This window comes from Thermobia domestica, chromosome 11 (assembly GCF_964235325.1).
Source record: "Thermobia domestica chromosome 11, izTheDome1.hap1.1, whole genome shotgun sequence".
NCBI lineage: Eukaryota > Metazoa > Arthropoda > Insecta > Zygentoma > Lepismatidae > Thermobia > Thermobia domestica.
The window spans coordinates 153,883,318-153,902,063 of record NC_137464.1 but is presented as its reverse complement, the minus strand read 5'-3'; the positions used below and the strand labels follow the sequence as shown (position 1 = coordinate 153,902,063).

The following is an 18,746-nucleotide window of genomic DNA, read 5'->3' as shown; positions in this document are numbered from 1 at the left end:
GGTTATGGGAATATTGCAAAGCTTACGACTCATCCTTGTAAAATTAATTTGTTTCCACTACACTGTGGGAGTAACGATGTTTCATGATGTGCAGTTTCTGTTTTAATGTAGACATTTCCATACCTTTCCTGTAGGAAAAAAAATGTAAGTGGTAACTTCTATATCTTGTTTTTCAAAATCCTAGGGTTTTTGGCATAGGGAAGCAAACATGTTCCTTCTTACTTGTGGTTCATTATCACGTGTTACATTGAATGAAGAAAACTGATCAACGGATCGATCATGTTTCAGTCGTTATGCGGGTTTGAAATATTTTGCATGCTGGTACTAACTTAAACACAAATTCAAGTTCTAGTCGTAGAGTATTGACTTCTAGCACCAACATTTCTTCGTTCAAAGCAAGAGTGCACTATATGGGTTTGGTAATAAATCAATAACGGGTGGATTTTTACGGGGCTCTTCCGTTTCCTAATCTATTTACATTCCTTTCATTCTGATATCATTAACTCAGTAATTACTATCTTGTTTGTGGGACGTTATGGTAATGGTTTCATGTTAAGTATAAATGTTAAACAACGAGCTTTCGTCTGTCAATAACCGTAAGGCGCCTTTGAGAATTGTGAAAGTTCAAATTTGCTTCACCAGTTAAATTCTTATTCTTTCACCAGTGTAAATAATGTTCCATGACACGATTTTACTTTTCTCAGGAACAATCCCTTTTGCGCTCGCTTTTTGGCGTGGGAATTTAGTATTCGTTGCTAGAAAACAGAATTTTATAAATACCCAAATGTGCAAACCTAATAGTTAATACAAAGTAACAAAGACATTATTAAAATAAATTCCAAATGAATAACTAGCATTCTGAGAATGAATGTATACTACGCTTTCGTGAATTAAGCACATGATCGTGTTTCATTTTTTATGTAGTTATATATATATACAGGGTGGCCCGTTTTAATCTTTCCACGGAAATATCTCGAAAACGGTTGAATATAAATGAACCAGACAAAAACTCAAATAGGAAATGTTATGGGGCACAGTGAATGATGATGTTGCGGTGCCCCTATAATCGTTTTCCGGGGTCTGTCCTCCGTTGTCCTGCCAATGAGTATTTTCCGGAGACCTGGATTTACTTGGGGAAGACGTTGAAGGACATCTCCAAAAAGGAATTACAAAATCGTTCTCAAATTGCTCGTCAGTCTCAATAACGAGATGAGCATTAGGCACCGAGAGGTTCGGATGTCTCGTCTCGAAAACCTCACGGACGATCAGACGGTCATTCAGACTACAACGCACACAAACATTATTCATACATACAACAAAAACACACTGGATTAAACGACACTATGCTTGATAAAGTTCTTCTCGGGCAATCAGCCAGGTGAAGACTGGTGGATAGGCCAACGTTTCGAAAGCTGTCATCGTTCTCGTCATCAGGGCAATTATGTAGAGGTCAGCGGATATAAGTAATATATACTCTGGGCTGGAGAAAATGCTGGTTCCTGATTGGCTGAAAATGCTGGTTCCTGATTGGCTGGTTCAATCTGAAAAACTGGAGCTGTGATTGGCTGGCTATGTTCCGTAGTCCGTGCTATTGATTGGCTGAGGGTTATCTGGATGTTTGTATGTCGTTTTCTTTGCTGTGGTACTGATGACCGGGTTCCACAGGGGGCTGAGTTGAAATCCAGTGTCTCTATTAACGTTGTTCGGTTCATGAACTATGGCAAGAGATTCGGCTACTATCCTGGTCCAGTAACTGGTGCTCTTGGTAATGATGGATGTGTCCTTAAATAAAACTTTATGGCCTTCTGTTAAACTGTGTTCAGCTAAACCTGATTTTTCTGGATGGAATAATCTAATGTAATTTTCATGTTCTCTGCAACGTTGTTCAATGGTGCGTCCTGTTTGTCCTATATAGGCCTTTCCGCATTCACAGGGTCATCAGTACCACAGCAAAGAAAACGACACACAAACATCCAGATAACCCTCAGCCAATCAATAGCACGGACTACGGAACATAGCCAGCCAATCACAGCTCCAGTTTTTCAGATTGAACCAGCCAATCAGGAACCAGCATTTTCTCCAGCCCAGAGTATATATTACTTATATCCGCTGACCTCTACATAATTGCCCTGATGACGAGAACGATGACAGCTCTCGAAACGTTGGCCTATCCACCAGTTTTCACCTGGCTGATTGCCCGAGAAGAACTTTATCATATACGCCGCCAGGAAAGCTTCAAATCTTACTTCAGACACTATGCTTATTTATTAAAATACTATTTAAAAAAAATGACGTAGTAGAAAAACAACCACAACACTCGAACACTGAATATATATAATTATTTTCACTAATAAGATCACACTTTGCTTTTTCACTACACTATAGCCCTTTATCACTTATATATATATATATATATATGGAAGATTATGTTTGGGATTCCACTATAAATACTTTTCTCATACCGTTAATGCACATGAGGAATTAGCACTGTGGGAGTAATATCGGGATGATCCCACGAAGTAGTATGGTTGCTGCTCCAAAAAATCCTTAAAGGTCGACGTTAGTCTTCAGCATAAGTATATAGGTAATCACCAAAATGGAATGATAATGTTGGAGAGCGCGTTTATAACTAAGACGCACTAGGTATGTGAACCTGGGATTTCACTGATTGGGGATAGCCATGACTAGGTCGTTGACTGGCTAATAACGTACACCCCTTAGCACAACATCATGCTTGATGCCCGATGCAACGTACGTGGTTGCTGCTCATAGTTACAGAGTAAGACTCGTCGAACTCAGGGGTTCGAGATACGAGCTGCACTGATCGCCTGATCAATATTGGCAGTTTATTCTCAAGAGCACTCAGGTTAAATCACCTGTATGTACATTCAAATAGAATATAAAAAAGAATTAACGTTAATTTTAGTCCACTGGCCACGACGCACAAACCATTGCGATAACTTGGGGTGCAGGAACGTTTAGATAACGAACTGATAAAGCGATGTGGCTGGCGTCGCTGTAGTGCTCAGACACCTGGTGTGCTCTGGGTCGCAGTATTTCCATAAATGTTTGGAAGATACACTTAATTCAGTTCCAAATAACTATAGAACATAGCTTTTGCATATGAATATGTAAGAAAGAAACACTGAGAAGCTTCGTCGCTCACTAAAATGTTCTCACCACAAAGCAACGTTTTAGATATATATATGAGTGAACGATAAGAGAGTTCTTTGTTCTGTTGCTTGGGAAAGAAGCAATTCCCACCGAAGAAAGAAATTATTTGCGTCGCAGAATAAAGTAGAAATCGAAAAATAATTACTGTCTTTACGAAATATACAGAGCGTCCACAAAAAATACTTCTATAACCTGATGACGGTTATACCCCCCAAGTCGGCCATTCATGGGGGCCCAGAGCCCAACTTTAAAATTTTAAATAGAAATATGGGGCGAGTAATACCTCGCTGAATATATCTTTACAAACTAAAAGTTGTTGTGGCAAAAGATTTTTCATATCGATCACCGAATTCAAAAATGGCCGCCAAGACATAGTATCTGTATCAGATAAAACGTCCAATGCCACTAATATGAAAACGGTTGAAGATAAATGAACCGAACAAAAAATCAGATAGGAAATGCCAACGGGTACGTCGAATGATGTTGTAGCGGTGACCTTCAGGGCTGCCCTTCAACGGGCCCAGGGCCCAGCTTCAAAATTTTAAATGAAAACATTTTTCGAGTGATACCTCGTTCGATAGATCTTGACACACTAAACAACGTTGTGGCAAAAGATTTTTCATATGGGTCACTATTTTCAAAATATTCGCCAGGACATCGTACCTGTATCACATAAAACGTCCAGTACCACTATTATGAAAACGGTTGGAGGTAAATGAACAGAATAGAAGTCGTATAGCAAATCACCGAGAGTATTTACCATTCCACGGCTCGAGAATGATGGAAGAGAGAAAAAGATAATTAAAATAAAACTGACATAATGCCAAGGAGGAAATTAATTCGTAGAAAATTATCTTTCCAACCGCCCTCCGTCAGTGGGTGAAGCGAGAATGAATAGTAAAATCTCAGTGGGAACCCCACTTTTACTTGCAATAGGTATAGTTTGTCTGAAACATTTGTGTGTACAAGTGACTGGTACTGTAATGAATAAAAATACACTGTGCAATACAAATGGGTGTTACTCTCCAAACCGAATTTCACCGTGATTTGATGTGGAAAAAAGAAGCAACTGGAATGCTAAGCAGAGGTTTTAACCTTTAAATGCCCATTGACGCAGATGCAGCATCAAGGCTTTAAACTTCAATAGTCAAGCTTTTGAACCCCTAATTAAGCAAGGAAGATAATTTTGGTATCAATGTATTTCTGAAGGATGAAGCTTTCCCCAATATGTATTTTATGTATGTGGAGGTATTACGTAGGAGGGGAGGGTAAAGTTCGCGTTTTTTTTTTTTTTTTCAGGTTTTTTGGTGGTCATTTCTCCCTGGCGGTACACTCACGAAAGTTGGTATGTAAAGCAATGAAGCAAAACTACGATTCTCATTTGCAGTTTCACCGTTCCTTCTCGCTTCACTCACTTACGAAGGGAGCTTGGAGCGATAATTTTTTTAGGAATTAGATTTCCTTCTTTACATTATGGCACTTTTACTGTAATAATTTTTTCCTCTAGTGCAATATTCTCGAGCCGTGGAATGATAAATACCTCTGTGATTTCCTATTCGAATTTTTCTTCTGGTCATTTATCCCGTTTTCATTCTATGGGCATTGGACGTTTTATCTGATACAGGTACCATGTCTTGGTGGTCATTTTGAAAACGGCGACCCAAATGAAAAATCTTTTGCCACAGCGCTCTTTAGTTTTTAAAGATCTATCGAACGAGGTATCACTCGACTCATGTTTCCATTTAAAATTTTGAGGTTGGGCCCTGGGCTTCCATTTAGGGCGACCCTAGGGGGAACAGCAACAACACCATTCGATGTGCCCCTTCGCATTCCCTATTTGAGTTTTTGCTCGGTTCATTTATGTTCAACCGTTTTCGAGATATTTCCGTGGAAAGATCAAAATGGGCCACCCTAATTTTTTACACACACACACACACACACACACATTACATATTTCTGCTGATTGAGCGTAATTGTGTAAGTTGCATAGACAAAATCGAAAATGAAGAAATGTTGTAGTTGTCGTGTTCGGTGTTTGTTGTATTTAGTGTTCCTGTGCAGATAATAAGTATGTCAGTTACCATGTGCGTGGGTTTTCTCGGAGCTGTCCCGTTTCCTCCCACTTTCTTCATTCCACCATTTCATTCATCACTCATCATCACCGTCTCCTTTAGCCTAACCGGCATAACCGTGGGACGTAAAACTCAAAGATTTCATTTCATTTTTTCCAATATCACGTTCAGTCCTTTCGATGAAACTTTTATCATATGACTAAAGGTAGAGATTAAGATCGCAAATTTTGAAAAAAAAATAATGTTTTCAATTAGGTGCAAATTCTCATTGCTTATCATTTATTAACCTAAAACACACCTGTTACAGTAATTTTATGACAACAGTATTGCCAGGGGTCGCGTTTCTGTCAAAAAACACCTATTTTAGGGACTTGTATTAAATAGCCTTTTTATATAGCAACACTGCATCAACCATGTCACATTTTCGCACCAATGGATAAATGTTGATGCATACTGTACATATACACAGGAATTCACTCGCAGGAAATCACTTTTCTGCAATTGAATATTGATTGTCTTCATTTTGCATATTTTTTATTTTACACTTACTGTAATTTCTTTCGCTATTACACAGAAACGTTACAGGCTCCAGCATTGGTCATGATCTCAAAAATATTTACACAGAACATGCTTACATTTGTTTCAAGTCTCAGATCTGTATCATTCTTAGATCAAAAGATATACGCAATCAAACTTTGGGTTGCGCAACTTTACGGACACACTGTATTACTTATCATCCTAGTCATGTTTCATTGGTCATGTTTTTTCACCAATATGGGTAAGTTTGTGTGGGTAATTAAATATCAGGGAAAATACCGTATTCATAAAATTCTTTCCGTAATTTTTGTTGCCACCTTGACACTGTCCAGTTAGAACATTATGACTACCTATTTAACATCGAATATGTCAACTTTTGGCTCGCAGGATAGCAGGAGTGGGTTTAGACACGGAAGCAATGTTACTTTGGTACAGGCCGGGTGGACTTTTTAAAGGTATTCAATTGGGTTAAGATCGGGTGAGTTTTGGGCCCACTACAGCAATTGAAATTCACCACTGTGCTCCTTGAACCACTACAGCAACGTTGGTCTTGTGACAAGGATCGTTGTCCTCCTGAAATATAATATTTCCAGCTGGAAATATGGGCAACATGAATGGGTATTCGTGATCAGCAATGACCTGCTGATAGGACTCTGCATGCTGCCCTTTACATGCACTACTGTGCCCATGGATGGCCATGTAAAGATATCCCAAATTATAATGGAACCACCACCTGCCTGTCATAATCCTATTTCGCACTTCTGGATCATTTATTTCCCTGGAAGACGACGGATTCTGACCTAGTCATTAATGTGATAAAGACACTATCGTGACTTGTTGGATCGGGCCATGCAACGTTATGCCATTGTTCTGCGGTCCAGTGACTATGAAGACGTACTCATTCCAGTCGTTATTGATGGTGCCGCGAAGTTAACATTGGCATACGTGAAACGTCGGCTACTGCGACCCATATCTAACAGTGTACAGTGAACTGTGTGCTCAGACGCACATGTTCGTTGTCAACTATTAAAATCTGCTGTTACTTGTGCCACATTTTGCGTCTTATTCTGTTGTACCAACATCGATTCTTATTCTGTGACATCCAACATTTTTAATGAGGTATGCTCGCCCTATGCCATGTGGTTTAATGCTGGTTTCACCGTCCTTTTTACACCTTTAGAAAACAGACATCACACTCTGACCCCTGTTAAACTCTAATTTATCACCGTCCTTCCACATTCTACGCATAAGCATCACACTTATTGTTCCTTGTTACCGTTTGGGAGCGGTTCTGCTGCGCCCCTTGCCTGTTTCGTCAGCCCAACGACTTTGTTTAAAAAGTTGCGGGTAATCATAAGTCTGCCTGGTCAGTATATATATATATATAGAGAGAGAGAGAGAGAGAGAGAGGATCAGTACGTAAGTTCGAAGAGCTTTGTGAATCAAGCTATCTTTATTTATGTTTACAATACTGCAGGAAGTAATCAACACAAAAGCATGCTGTTAAATAAAATAGTATATTTGTACTATACTTGACACAACACCTACTCACTCAGTGAGTAATATACTTGCCCCCAGTATCAACTTTCTGATTGTGAGACTGATTTAAAAGCCCTAGATACAAAGTGAGTCAGTTTATTGTATTTTACTTTATGTTATTTAATCTTGAGTTATGTTTTTAATCTATGATCGCAGTTACTCAATTGATGTCAGCATATGCCTTAATGTTTTGTGTATTACTTAATATTTGTGTTTCATACTATTTATGTGTTTTTCTTATGATTGCCAAAATGCAATATCAATCACATTATTCATGTTATGATGTTAATAAGATGTTAATCATTATTTTATGTTCTGATTATTATCAATATTTCAATCTTAATATATATATTTTGTTTAACTATATCTTATATTTGATCATTTTTGTGTTCAAAGAACAACTATATGAATATCACATACATCTTTTTCAAACTATTCTATTGGATTGTTTCTTAACTCTGCCAAATGTGAAGTGAGTTTTCTGAGCGCCAGAGCTGATGAAGTCCATGACCTTTATGAAAAGTTTAACGAAGTAGCACCTGGTATCAAACTCTTATCACCTACCAATGCGGAACTTTTAGGGGCTGCCATCTCTACCGAATCAAGGAGCAAAATTTTATTGGACAAGATATCAAAATTAGAATTATTCTTTTCTCAATTATCAAAACTTTCTGCACACTCCGCTTATTATTTACTACGAGCTTCACTCTCACTTCCAAGATTACTGTATTTCCTCCGTTGCTCCCCTTCTTGGCAGGATGATAAATTACTTGACAAATTCGACCACACTCTTAGAACAGGACTGGAATCCATTCTAAACTGTTCTTTGAAAGACAGTTCATGGTTACAAGCTTCCTTACCAGTTGAGAATGGAGGCCTTGGGATTCGTCGAGCCATGGATATCGCCATACCTTCTTTCCTCGCATCATTCTATGGCTCACGAGAACTAATTGGATCTCTTCTTCAACAGGAGGTTGACTTAGACTCGATTCGAGATGTACAAGAATGCACCGATAAATGGACTAGTCTGGTTGGAATGGATCCCCCACCTATCGACAAAAAGACATGTTCAGTCTGTTTGGGATGAACCTATAGTCAAGCTTCGTTTATCTTCACTCCTATCATCAACTAATAACCCAGATGACAAAGCCAGGCTGTTAGCTGTCTCTTCCTCCAAAAACGGAGCATGGCTTCAAGCCCTACCTTCTCACACACTCGGCCTACACCTTTCTAATGAGAGCTTTCGTATTGCTACAGCTCTGCGCTTAGGTGCTAATATTTGTGAGCCTCACTTTTGTCCTGCTTGCAACGCATATGTTGATAATAAAGGATTACATGGCCTTTCATGCAAAAAAAAAAGTGCGGGAAGGCAATCTCGACATCATATTGTAAACGACATTATTTGTAGAGCCCTCGTTTCAGCGGGAGTTCCTTCAATAAAAGAACCAAATGGTTGTTGCCGCTCTGATGGTAAAAGGCCTGATGGCATGACCTTGGTACCATGGAAAAATAGAAAAGCACTAGTCTGGGATTTCACATGTTCCGATACGTTTGCTCCTTCCAACTTATCCCATTCTTCAATTCAGGCAGGTCTCGTCGCCGCTCACAGAGAATCAGACAAAAGACTAAAATACTCAAACCTATTGGACAAATATTGATTTGTAACAGTAGCAATAGAAACCAGTGGGTCTTGGGGTCACGAAGGATCTAATTTCATTAATGAAGTTGGTCATCGAATAGCAATCAAAACTGGTGACCCCCGAGCGACTGCATTCCTTTTCCAACGTATCAGCATCGCCATCCAGCGCGGGAATGTGTCATCGATCTTAGGCACATTACCTCCTGGTAAAGAACTGGACGAGATTTTTCTTCTATAACACACAATAAGACGGAAGGAGACATATCCGACGAGGCTGACAACCACTTTGACTATGTTCATGAAGAATGTTTTGAATCCAGTTTGGATAAATATACATTGTTGGAAGTCATGGCTAGTACCGGTAAATTTGGGAGTGGTAGCAACATTATCTACAGATTTTACTTTGTTACTCAAAATCGTTAAAGACCCGAATGATATTGTTTATTTGTCCGATGTTTATTTTGGAACAAATATGATAGCTACAGATAATCTATGTATTCTTAGATAAGACATATTTTTTTTTTTGTACTGAAAAACAAACATTAAAACATATCGTACTTTCTTTTTCAAAACTTTCTTCATGATGCCCAAATAAATAATTATTATCTTGTAGCAAGCATTTAATGGACCCGAAAAAGGACTTGAAAGTCAAACAACTTGTAAATCAAATTTTGAATGTGCCTTATCGTTGTTGAAATGTATAAATAAATGAAAATGATGATAAAGTTTAAAATAAATATGATGATAAATATGATAATAATATTGTTATAAAATTAAATATAATATATATGTATGTATAAATATATGAATTGTAATTTTCAAGCATACGAGGTGCATTCGAAAACTCGAATGATTAACATGTATACGTAGACGGTCCAGAATTCTTTTTCTTTTTATGAAGTTAATGAATAAAAAGAAAAGTCCGTCGGGCGCCATAATATACAACAGTACATTGTATATTTGTAATTTTGGGCAATAAGATTTTCTAAATATGTACTAGGCTGGCTGATTTTACTATCAGAAGAAGAGAAAGAAAAGTTTTAAACAATATAATTGTCAATATATATAAAGATATTCAAATGTTCTAAAATAATAAGATTTTGGATAGCAGGTTGTCAGGGGCAACCAGATACAAAATATAAATAAATGGAATCAATAAAAAGACGGAGTGTATTGTTTAATGGCTCAAATATAAATAAAAAAGAACCAGTGATCTGATATATTTATCGTTGTACAGTTAATAACATGTGCTAATTCCTGAATTATTTAGCTGAAATTCTCATGAAGAAGTTCATTTAAGCGATCTTCGTCAAAGTCTTACAGTCTTCCTGATCGTGGAATATTTGTTAAGTCAGAAACAAGAAAAAACATTTCCTTGCCGTACTTTTAGCAATGGCTTTAGCTCCATTCACGCCACAAGTTGTTTTTATCGTTCCTACTGCGCTTATTCTTAGTTAAATTCGAAAGAACAGAATATGGGGGAAATGTTGAACTTTGTCCGCTTGATATTTCATCTTGTTTCGACTGTAAAATATACAAAATGTGACCAGAATTAGAATGCACGCATGTTTTCACTAACATGAAACAACAAAATTAAGCAAAAACAATGGAATAACGGCAGAGAACTCTTGCTAACTTACTAGTATAAACCCATAAACAATTATTGAGTGTTTCTGAAAACTGCAACTTCAGAAGGATTGCGTCTGAGATTTCTACAGCAGAAAATTGTACATTTTCAGAGGGATGATGGATGCGTGGGGCCAGGAATACCCTCCGTCCTGTGATTGGAGTGACAGCTTGAAATGACAGTTAACGTAACACTGAAAATGAAAAAATGAAATCTTTCAGTTTAACGTCCTACGATTGTGCCTGTTAGACTAAGGGAGACGGATGATTTAGGCAAGTGAATGATGATGGAAGAATTGATGGAATGAAAATGTGAGGAAATGAGAGTACCCTGAGGAAACCCACGGCTACGATGTTGTCCACCACAAACTTACTTGGCCCGGGGATCGAACCAGAGACCATATGCACCAGAAGTAAACGCTCTACCACTGAGCCACCATGCCCCTCTTAACGCAATACTGAAATAATGGAGTATCGACGAGTTAACAGGGAAGGTATTGGCAAGAGTCACTATGCCTCCTCTACTTCAAAGGGTGGAACATAAACAGAAGACTGGGCCCAAGTGATGGCGTATGGGTCTATTCATGCCAAGTGTACTAGAGAAAAAGTAATTGGTTGCTTGACCGGTATATAATCAAATTCTTTTTTGTTTATCGACTCATACGTGATTTTAGAGTACAAAAATAATGATTTTGATTTTTTATCGTTTCCCGAACTCCGATGCCAGACTTTTTAATTTGACAACACACGCTAATTCTTACGTTCGCTTGGTTTTGCGTTAATTTATAATACTCAAAACTGGTGAACTCTAAGTTGATGAGACAAAAGCAGCTTTATTCAGGAAACAACAGCCTATCGTACGTCCATAGCATATTTAATGGAATTTATATGCTAAATAGTCCAGATTAACCTGAACAGTTTACATCGAAATTGAGAAATCAGCAATATTCGAAGGCATATCACCCAAGAAGAAATAAAATCTCAGGCTTAATGTTGTGGGATGGGAGGAGAATAGTTGTTGTTTACAATGAGATGGTGGTTGTAAATAGATATTCGTACGTTAATTACAATGTTCCAATGTTACAATGATAGCATTTTAATGTTGTGACCAATGTTCATATTTTCAAACGCTTCGTATCTCGTAAAATGTATAATTACTGAGAGTATACTAAACAAATTTTAGCCATATAAGTGATTTTTTTCATTCATATTTCAACAGTGTGGTCCAGTCGCTAGGATTACCAGTTCTTAGTTTTTGCCTATTAATAATGTTATATATAATTGTCCAGATCGCTGATACAACTTAAGAAATCAATACCAAACTCATAGTGAAAATGCAATACCTGATTTAATCTCGATAACAACAAGAAATCATTTAATATCACAGCAGTAAATGCCTTGACCGATTTACAAACTGTTACAATTACTGACACATTGAGTTTTTTCATTGTTTTGTCCGTGTCTCAGAGAGAAACCTTAAGTGATTTATTACCTCATAAAATACAGAATATGTAATTCATTTCACTACAAAAGCTGTACAAATTACACATGCACAGAAGAGATTCCATCGCATGTGTAGATGACGGTCATTGGTGTCTGGCAAAGGTGAATGACATAAGTGACGAACCTAAAGATGTGCATTTGCATTTTATTATTCCGCAGGACCAAGGATTTATTTTAAGAAAAATGAGAAAGACTAGACTTGGGTGCCCATGAACAATGTTCTAAGGAAACTAAGTGCCTGAGAACGTACAACACCTACTGGCAGGACATAATACATTATTCCCAAGTTAAGCGAAGAAATATCAAAACTTCTTAATGAATACAAATCACAGTGGATCTACAAACGGGATCCAAGAGTGAAAAATAAGATGTAAATAATGTGGCAGTAATTTTGTTTGAACCAAAACACGTTTTTATCAATAGTATCCTTCATACGAACTAGTTATAAAATACTGACTAAATATGCCTGAGTTTTTATACAGTGAAACTTCTTTAATTCGAACCTAAGTAGACCATAAACAATCTTTAAACTATCCAGAACTTCAAATTATTCACGTTCATTTAATATTTACATCATCAGGTGCTTTATGTTACACAAGTACATATAGTACAACATATTAGTTGAAATCATGTTTGATAAGAATAACATATTGTTTTTCTCGTTTTTGTTTGTGACTTTTAACGTTCTGTAACTTGAGTTGTAGATAAATCTCAAATGTGATAATTTTGGCTTTTAGATAAATCTCAAATATGGTAGTTGTACAGCAGTGTAATACATGATAGAGGGTTCATCTTTGAAAATTCCAGATTTTTAATCTGTCCCAACGAAGATATAGGATGTACAAATTTTGATTTTAAAAAAAACAATTTTTGAAACATTGTAACTTGAAAAGGCGTGCTTTTGTTTTCCATATAATACATTTTGATAGCTAAAAATCAAGCCAAAGATTACATTCCTTCTGGGAGTGATACGCCTTCGAACATTGCAAATTTGTCAATTTCGATGTCAGTTGTTTGGGTGGATTTGGACTATTTCGCATACAAATTTCATTAAGTATGTATTAGACATAAGATAGGCTATTCTTTCCTGAATAAAATAGGCTTTGTTTCATCCTAGATATGACGAGTAATATAAGTTAATAATTAAGTCTGAGTAATATAAGTTAACGCTACTCCTACACAAGGATCAGTCCGTGTTATCAAACCAAAATGTTTGCCATCTGAGTTGGGAAAACGATAAAATATTAAGTATATTATTTTTGGACTCTGTAATCATGTAGGAGTCCACAGACCAAAAAAATAAATAAATAAATAAAACAAAATAAAAAAAATTATAAAATTGTCAAGCAACTCTCATTGGCTCACTTCATATGAACTGATCCACATATGAAGACCAGTCTCGTACTGCGAAATAGATGCACGTGCAGAGAAAGCTGTTACGACAGTGATGAGTGTGTAGAAGCAGTGAATAAAAGAGAACCAAAGATATGTAGCGAATGACCACACCACGCGATGACGGACAGCACAGTAATAAGTGTTCTCTGCGCCGATATTCGATAGCACCTATTGAACACAGGGCTGGTGGCACACATGCCTTTGTGGCAAATTCCACTGACCCAAAATTACTAAACCCTCAGACTGGAATGGACTTGGGAACACCGTCGCTAACATTTTTAGTGACAGTTGTTGTTTTGAACGAGCACCGCTTTGACTTGTTCTACACTGATAACCGCACACACTTTAAGCGCTATCATAGTGAACGCAGTCTGCCAGCGTGGATTGTCGAATGTCATAAACCGAACAAAAGTGTGATGGTATGGGGTCCCATTGGATACAACATGTGATGTTGACGGTCACACATTGAGAACAGTCTTAGCAATGAGCGTTACATCAGGAAAATTCTAGAGACCGAAGTTGGTTGGCAGCTTATGCGTTACGATCATTCAACAGACAGTATCAGTACCTTATTGACCCCTACACAAGCAGCATGGCTGGCGATTCCTCAGGAACACATTCAATGCTTGTTTGATTCGATGCCAGGCATACAGAAACTCTGATTATAATAGAGGTTTTATGCTATAGTGATCTATCAGAGTTGTACAGTTTTGAAATTGTAGTCATTTCTGTATAACCACTTAGCCCTCCCCGCTTGTCTCGTGACTAGCGTGCGTGCCTTTGCTGCACGTGGTCCTGGGTTCGGTTCCCGGTGGGAAAGCACAAACATTTAATTTCATAATTATACACTTTTATTAATCATCGATCTCCTTTAGCCTAAAGAGCATAACTGTGGGATAGTGGGACGTTAAATTAAAAATTTCATTTCCGTATAGCCATGTAGCAAATCTGTGGTATAAATTTCTGGACACTCACCCGCGTCTTGCAATTATCACAAACAGCACTGATTGATTGGTTGAATAATAACATATCAGCGAAGCACTTATTATATTAATTATGACATGTGTTAATTTCTGCAACTTAACATTCAGTAAATATTTGTAATGATGGCAGTGTTAAATTGTCCATTCTGTAACATAGGTTATTAGTAATATATAGTTAATGCTTTGGTCATATTTTATTTGTTTTCCAAAATTAAATATATATTCAATATAAATTTTGAATGTATATGTTATTTACTAATCCTTGATGTATTTATTTACTAATCGTAGATGAAATGTATATTAGTCTAATGAATCTTCGAACGTGAATTGGGGTTCATTTGCATCAAACTAGTGTGATTCGTGTATACATTTCAGTAGTTTAACAGCTACTTCTAGTCAAGTGTAATTTCATTTATCTTATATTTTGTTTATTTCTAGGGGAGAATTCGATAACCGTGCTGTAGCTGTGAAAAGGGTTCTGCCAGATTGCTTCAACTTCGCAGATCGTGAAGTAGATTTATTAAGAGAATCGGATGAACATCCTAATGTTGTCAGGTAAGTTATTTTATACTTTCTAAGTTGAAGGTTGAATTATCTTGTAGTATTGACTTTTTTTGTTTGTTTGTTTTAATGGGAAAAAATATTGAAAGCGTACTTATACCTTTAGACTTTACATGCATTTGTATTTGTCTGTATGTTTGTTCGATGATACTGCATACTGATTTAAATGAAAATTGATGTGTTTTCTTCAAGATTTAAGAAATAAACCTAATATTTGACGTTGAAATCCATCAGGAGTAAAGGATTAAGAATTTTCCATGATATTTTAGTAAAAGTTCTTCAATTTGATGGAGTTCGGCATATATTTTTTTTCTTTGGTGGGGGAGGGGACTTTCAGTTGTCATTGCTTGGGATGAAGTCGATGAAAGTAAAGAAGTGAATTACCCCCATCTAAAAATCTGTACCACTATAAATCTCATTACTATAATAATAATAAAGATATGTGATTATGTCTTCCCGAGAAATTAATTAATTTTCGTGAAATATTACGTGTACTTTCGTTCATTTCCCAATGGAGTTGAAATTAGCCAAGGAGAGTTCACCGCCAACCTAGAAAACATGTTTAGCTTTACTTTCCGGAAGTTTCTTTGATTTTTATAGAAATTGCTTTTGTTCTCTTTGAGACTTCCAAAATTATAGCGAACGTATAAGATTTAAAACATTTTTATGGTAAACATACGGAGGAAAGTGATGCAGATACGATATTTTTACGATAATAGCGGTCAGAACGCTGTGGGGTCTATTATTTAGGGTTGAAACCAATCATGAGCAGAGGGTATTGTTACCTTGTCTTGAAAAAGATACACATTTAACTAATAATTTCCTAAAAATTACCGATAACGTTACTCATATGCTTTGTTTAACTCTTCAAAATGGTGCCTATCATTGGGGTTGAAATAGGCTGAGAAGGCGGGCTTGAGTTTACCATTAACTTCAAGAAAAATATTGCAGGCTAAATTTCGTAGAAATTATCTGATTTCTTATGAAACACACCTTACGATTTTCGTTGATGCTTAAGAATTAACTTGATCCTGAGGTAAAATTAGAGTTTAGTGTCCCTTTCAGCACCGAGGCTATATGTTAACAGGATGAACAATGTAACGTGAAATCAGAACTACATCCACCGGGAATCGAACTCGAGTCTTTGCACCGAAGCACAGTGGGAAAAATTGTAATTCTAGCAGCGAAAAATTCGTTGCGCTGTAGTAAAGCATGTTTTTATATATATTTTTTGCACTTTTTGTATTGCTATAACATGTTGTTAGCGAATTAAATAATGAAACACTCATATTGTTACCAGTATGTACATTTATTTTAGAGAAATAAGCTAGTAGCAAAGTTTGCAGCAATACGTATTTTCGTCTTTGGAGCAGTATGAATCTTGTAACGAAGAAAACCAATACCATTACGTGTATATCCACTGATTTTACAGCAAAAGCTAACATTAGCTGGTGGTATACATATTAAGTAGTAATATGAACATGATATGAAATTAACGAAGGAAACAAATTATTACATATATATCTATTTCTTTTAGAGAAAGAGTTAACATTATGGTTGCGTATAGAGATGTATCTCTTTATACTAGCATGAGCATTTGTTATGAAATTACTAAATAAAACACATATATTATTGCACATGTAGAAGGGTGCGGTGGCTCAGTAGTAGAGCGTTCCCTCCAATGCTTGGGGTCCCTGATTCGATCCCAGCTAGCGCCGTGTGGACTTTGTGGTGGACAAACACCGTGCTAGTGGGTTTTCTCGGGGTTCTTCCGTTTCCTTCCACTTTCTTCATTCCACCATTTCACTCATCTCTCATCATCACCGTCTCCTTTGGCCTAACCGGCATAATCGTGGGACGTAAAACTTAAAGATTTTGTTTCATTTTATTTTGCACATGTACCCACGTTTACTAGAGACAAAAGTAAGCAGATATATTAGTAGTACTATGAACCTTTAATTTTTTTTACGAAGAAAAAACAAGTATTGGTACATGCATATCCACGTTGTTTTAGAGAAGGACGTAACTATATATATATATATATATAGCCACTTACTTCAAGGAAACAGAATGTTTGGTTTTTGTAGTGTAATGAATCTTGCATAAAGTGAACGAGGAAAACGTAACTCTTGCGATCCATGCATAGCCACTTTGCTCAGAGAAGGAAGTAACGTAATAGTGTGCTATGTGCATGTACTTTTTCTAGTAGTATGAATCCTTTTATGAATTTAACGAAGAAACATATAGTGTAGCATGTAGATAGATTGACACTCAACACGAACTACACCTAGATATACACAAGAATTTTATCCAATATGTTACAGCCATGTCATACGTATCTATGCATTACATACGTATAGATAGTACTTATTACCACTCGTACCTATTCACTCTCAGAGCCTGAATCTTGAGTTACTGCATCAGGCTCACATAGCAAGGGATCTAACTATAAGTTTCGTAATCTGGTGAAAGAGGCTCTATATGACTGCGATAGATAACAGTAGTTTGTGAGATTGAAGAAATTACGGGATCTGAAGAATACAGCAATGTATGCAGCAGGTTCCTTAAAGTTTGTTCGCGAGACGTTTTGCGGTATTTCGATACGAAACTCCGTCTGCATTACGCCACACTTAAAATAGCTCCCGACGTTTCATCGCGATATTTGCTGATATATAAGTTTCTATTTTAATGTACGATTATCTAAACATAAATAATTAACTTCAATAATAATATAATAATAAATGTTAGAATTTAAAAATAAGTGAATAAATAAAACAGCTCGATGCCTAGAGCGACACTTTCACCAACAAAATCTGCGGATTTTTCATGGAGAACTTCGCACTAAACTCTTCCTAATACATTAAGACTAATGTTTAAGAAAAGGTCAGTGGTTCCTCATAGAGAGACGATTGATTATCCTTCAGTTTGTTTTACCGTGTCATTCATATCTTTCATTTTAATGTCTTACAGTAGGAATACTTCTTCTAGTTCTTTGCCTTTGGGCATGGTACCCTGTATTGAGGCGACATTGCCTCTTAGAACTGCCATACTTATTCTGTGTATGAGGAAAGTGCTTGCTCTGTAATCGCCAGATAACTGCGTGATACGTCTGCCTATTTCTTTTATAAAGTTAATACCTTCTCTGCCCCATGAACCACTGGATTCAATAGCGATAGTTTCAAAATGATATTTTTCCGCAAAATTAATGTATTTTCTCGTTTTATTCCGTTTCATTTCGGCTGGCTATATTTCCCGCCTGAATTGAAGAAAAGGGGAGATTGGAAGGAGCGAACATATCTGAACATGTAAAGTCCCAAATTAGCACTTTACCTCTCTTCCACGGTAACAGAGTCATTCCATCTAGTCTTTTTCCATCTGTTCTGCTTCACCCAATAGGTTCTCTTATTGCAGGTATGCCGGCTGAGATTAGTACTCTCATTATAATATCATTAACATTTGAGTGGCAAGAGTGTCTACCTGCGCTTTTGGAACATGAAAGGCCATGTAAACTTTTTTTATTTACTTCGCTCTTACATGTTTGACATTTGTGGGCTTCACATATATCTGCCCCTAGACGTAACGCAATGGCTATTCGGAAACATTCATTACTTAGGTGAAGGCCGAGCATGGGCGAAGGTAGGGCTTTGAGCAAAGCACCTGCTTCTAAGGAGGAAGCAGATATTAGTCTGGCTTTGTCTTCAAAGTTGTCTGCTGACT

The 18,746-nt window shown here is 36.9% G+C and overlaps 1 protein-coding gene across 2 annotated transcripts in view; it reads left to right on the top strand.

Annotated features, from left to right (window-relative positions):
* The window catches only part of Ire1 (serine/threonine-protein kinase/endoribonuclease Ire1), a 161,110-nt gene that overhangs the window by 83,512 nt on the left and 58,852 nt on the right, over positions 1 to 18,746 (top strand). For both annotated transcript variants that reach the window (XM_081731224.1, XM_081731223.1), the window contains one exon: positions 14,907 to 15,023. In XM_081731224.1, coding sequence (XP_081587350.1) covers positions 14,907 to 15,023 — 117 coding nt within the window. The remainder of the gene's footprint in view (positions 1 to 14,906; positions 15,024 to 18,746) is intronic.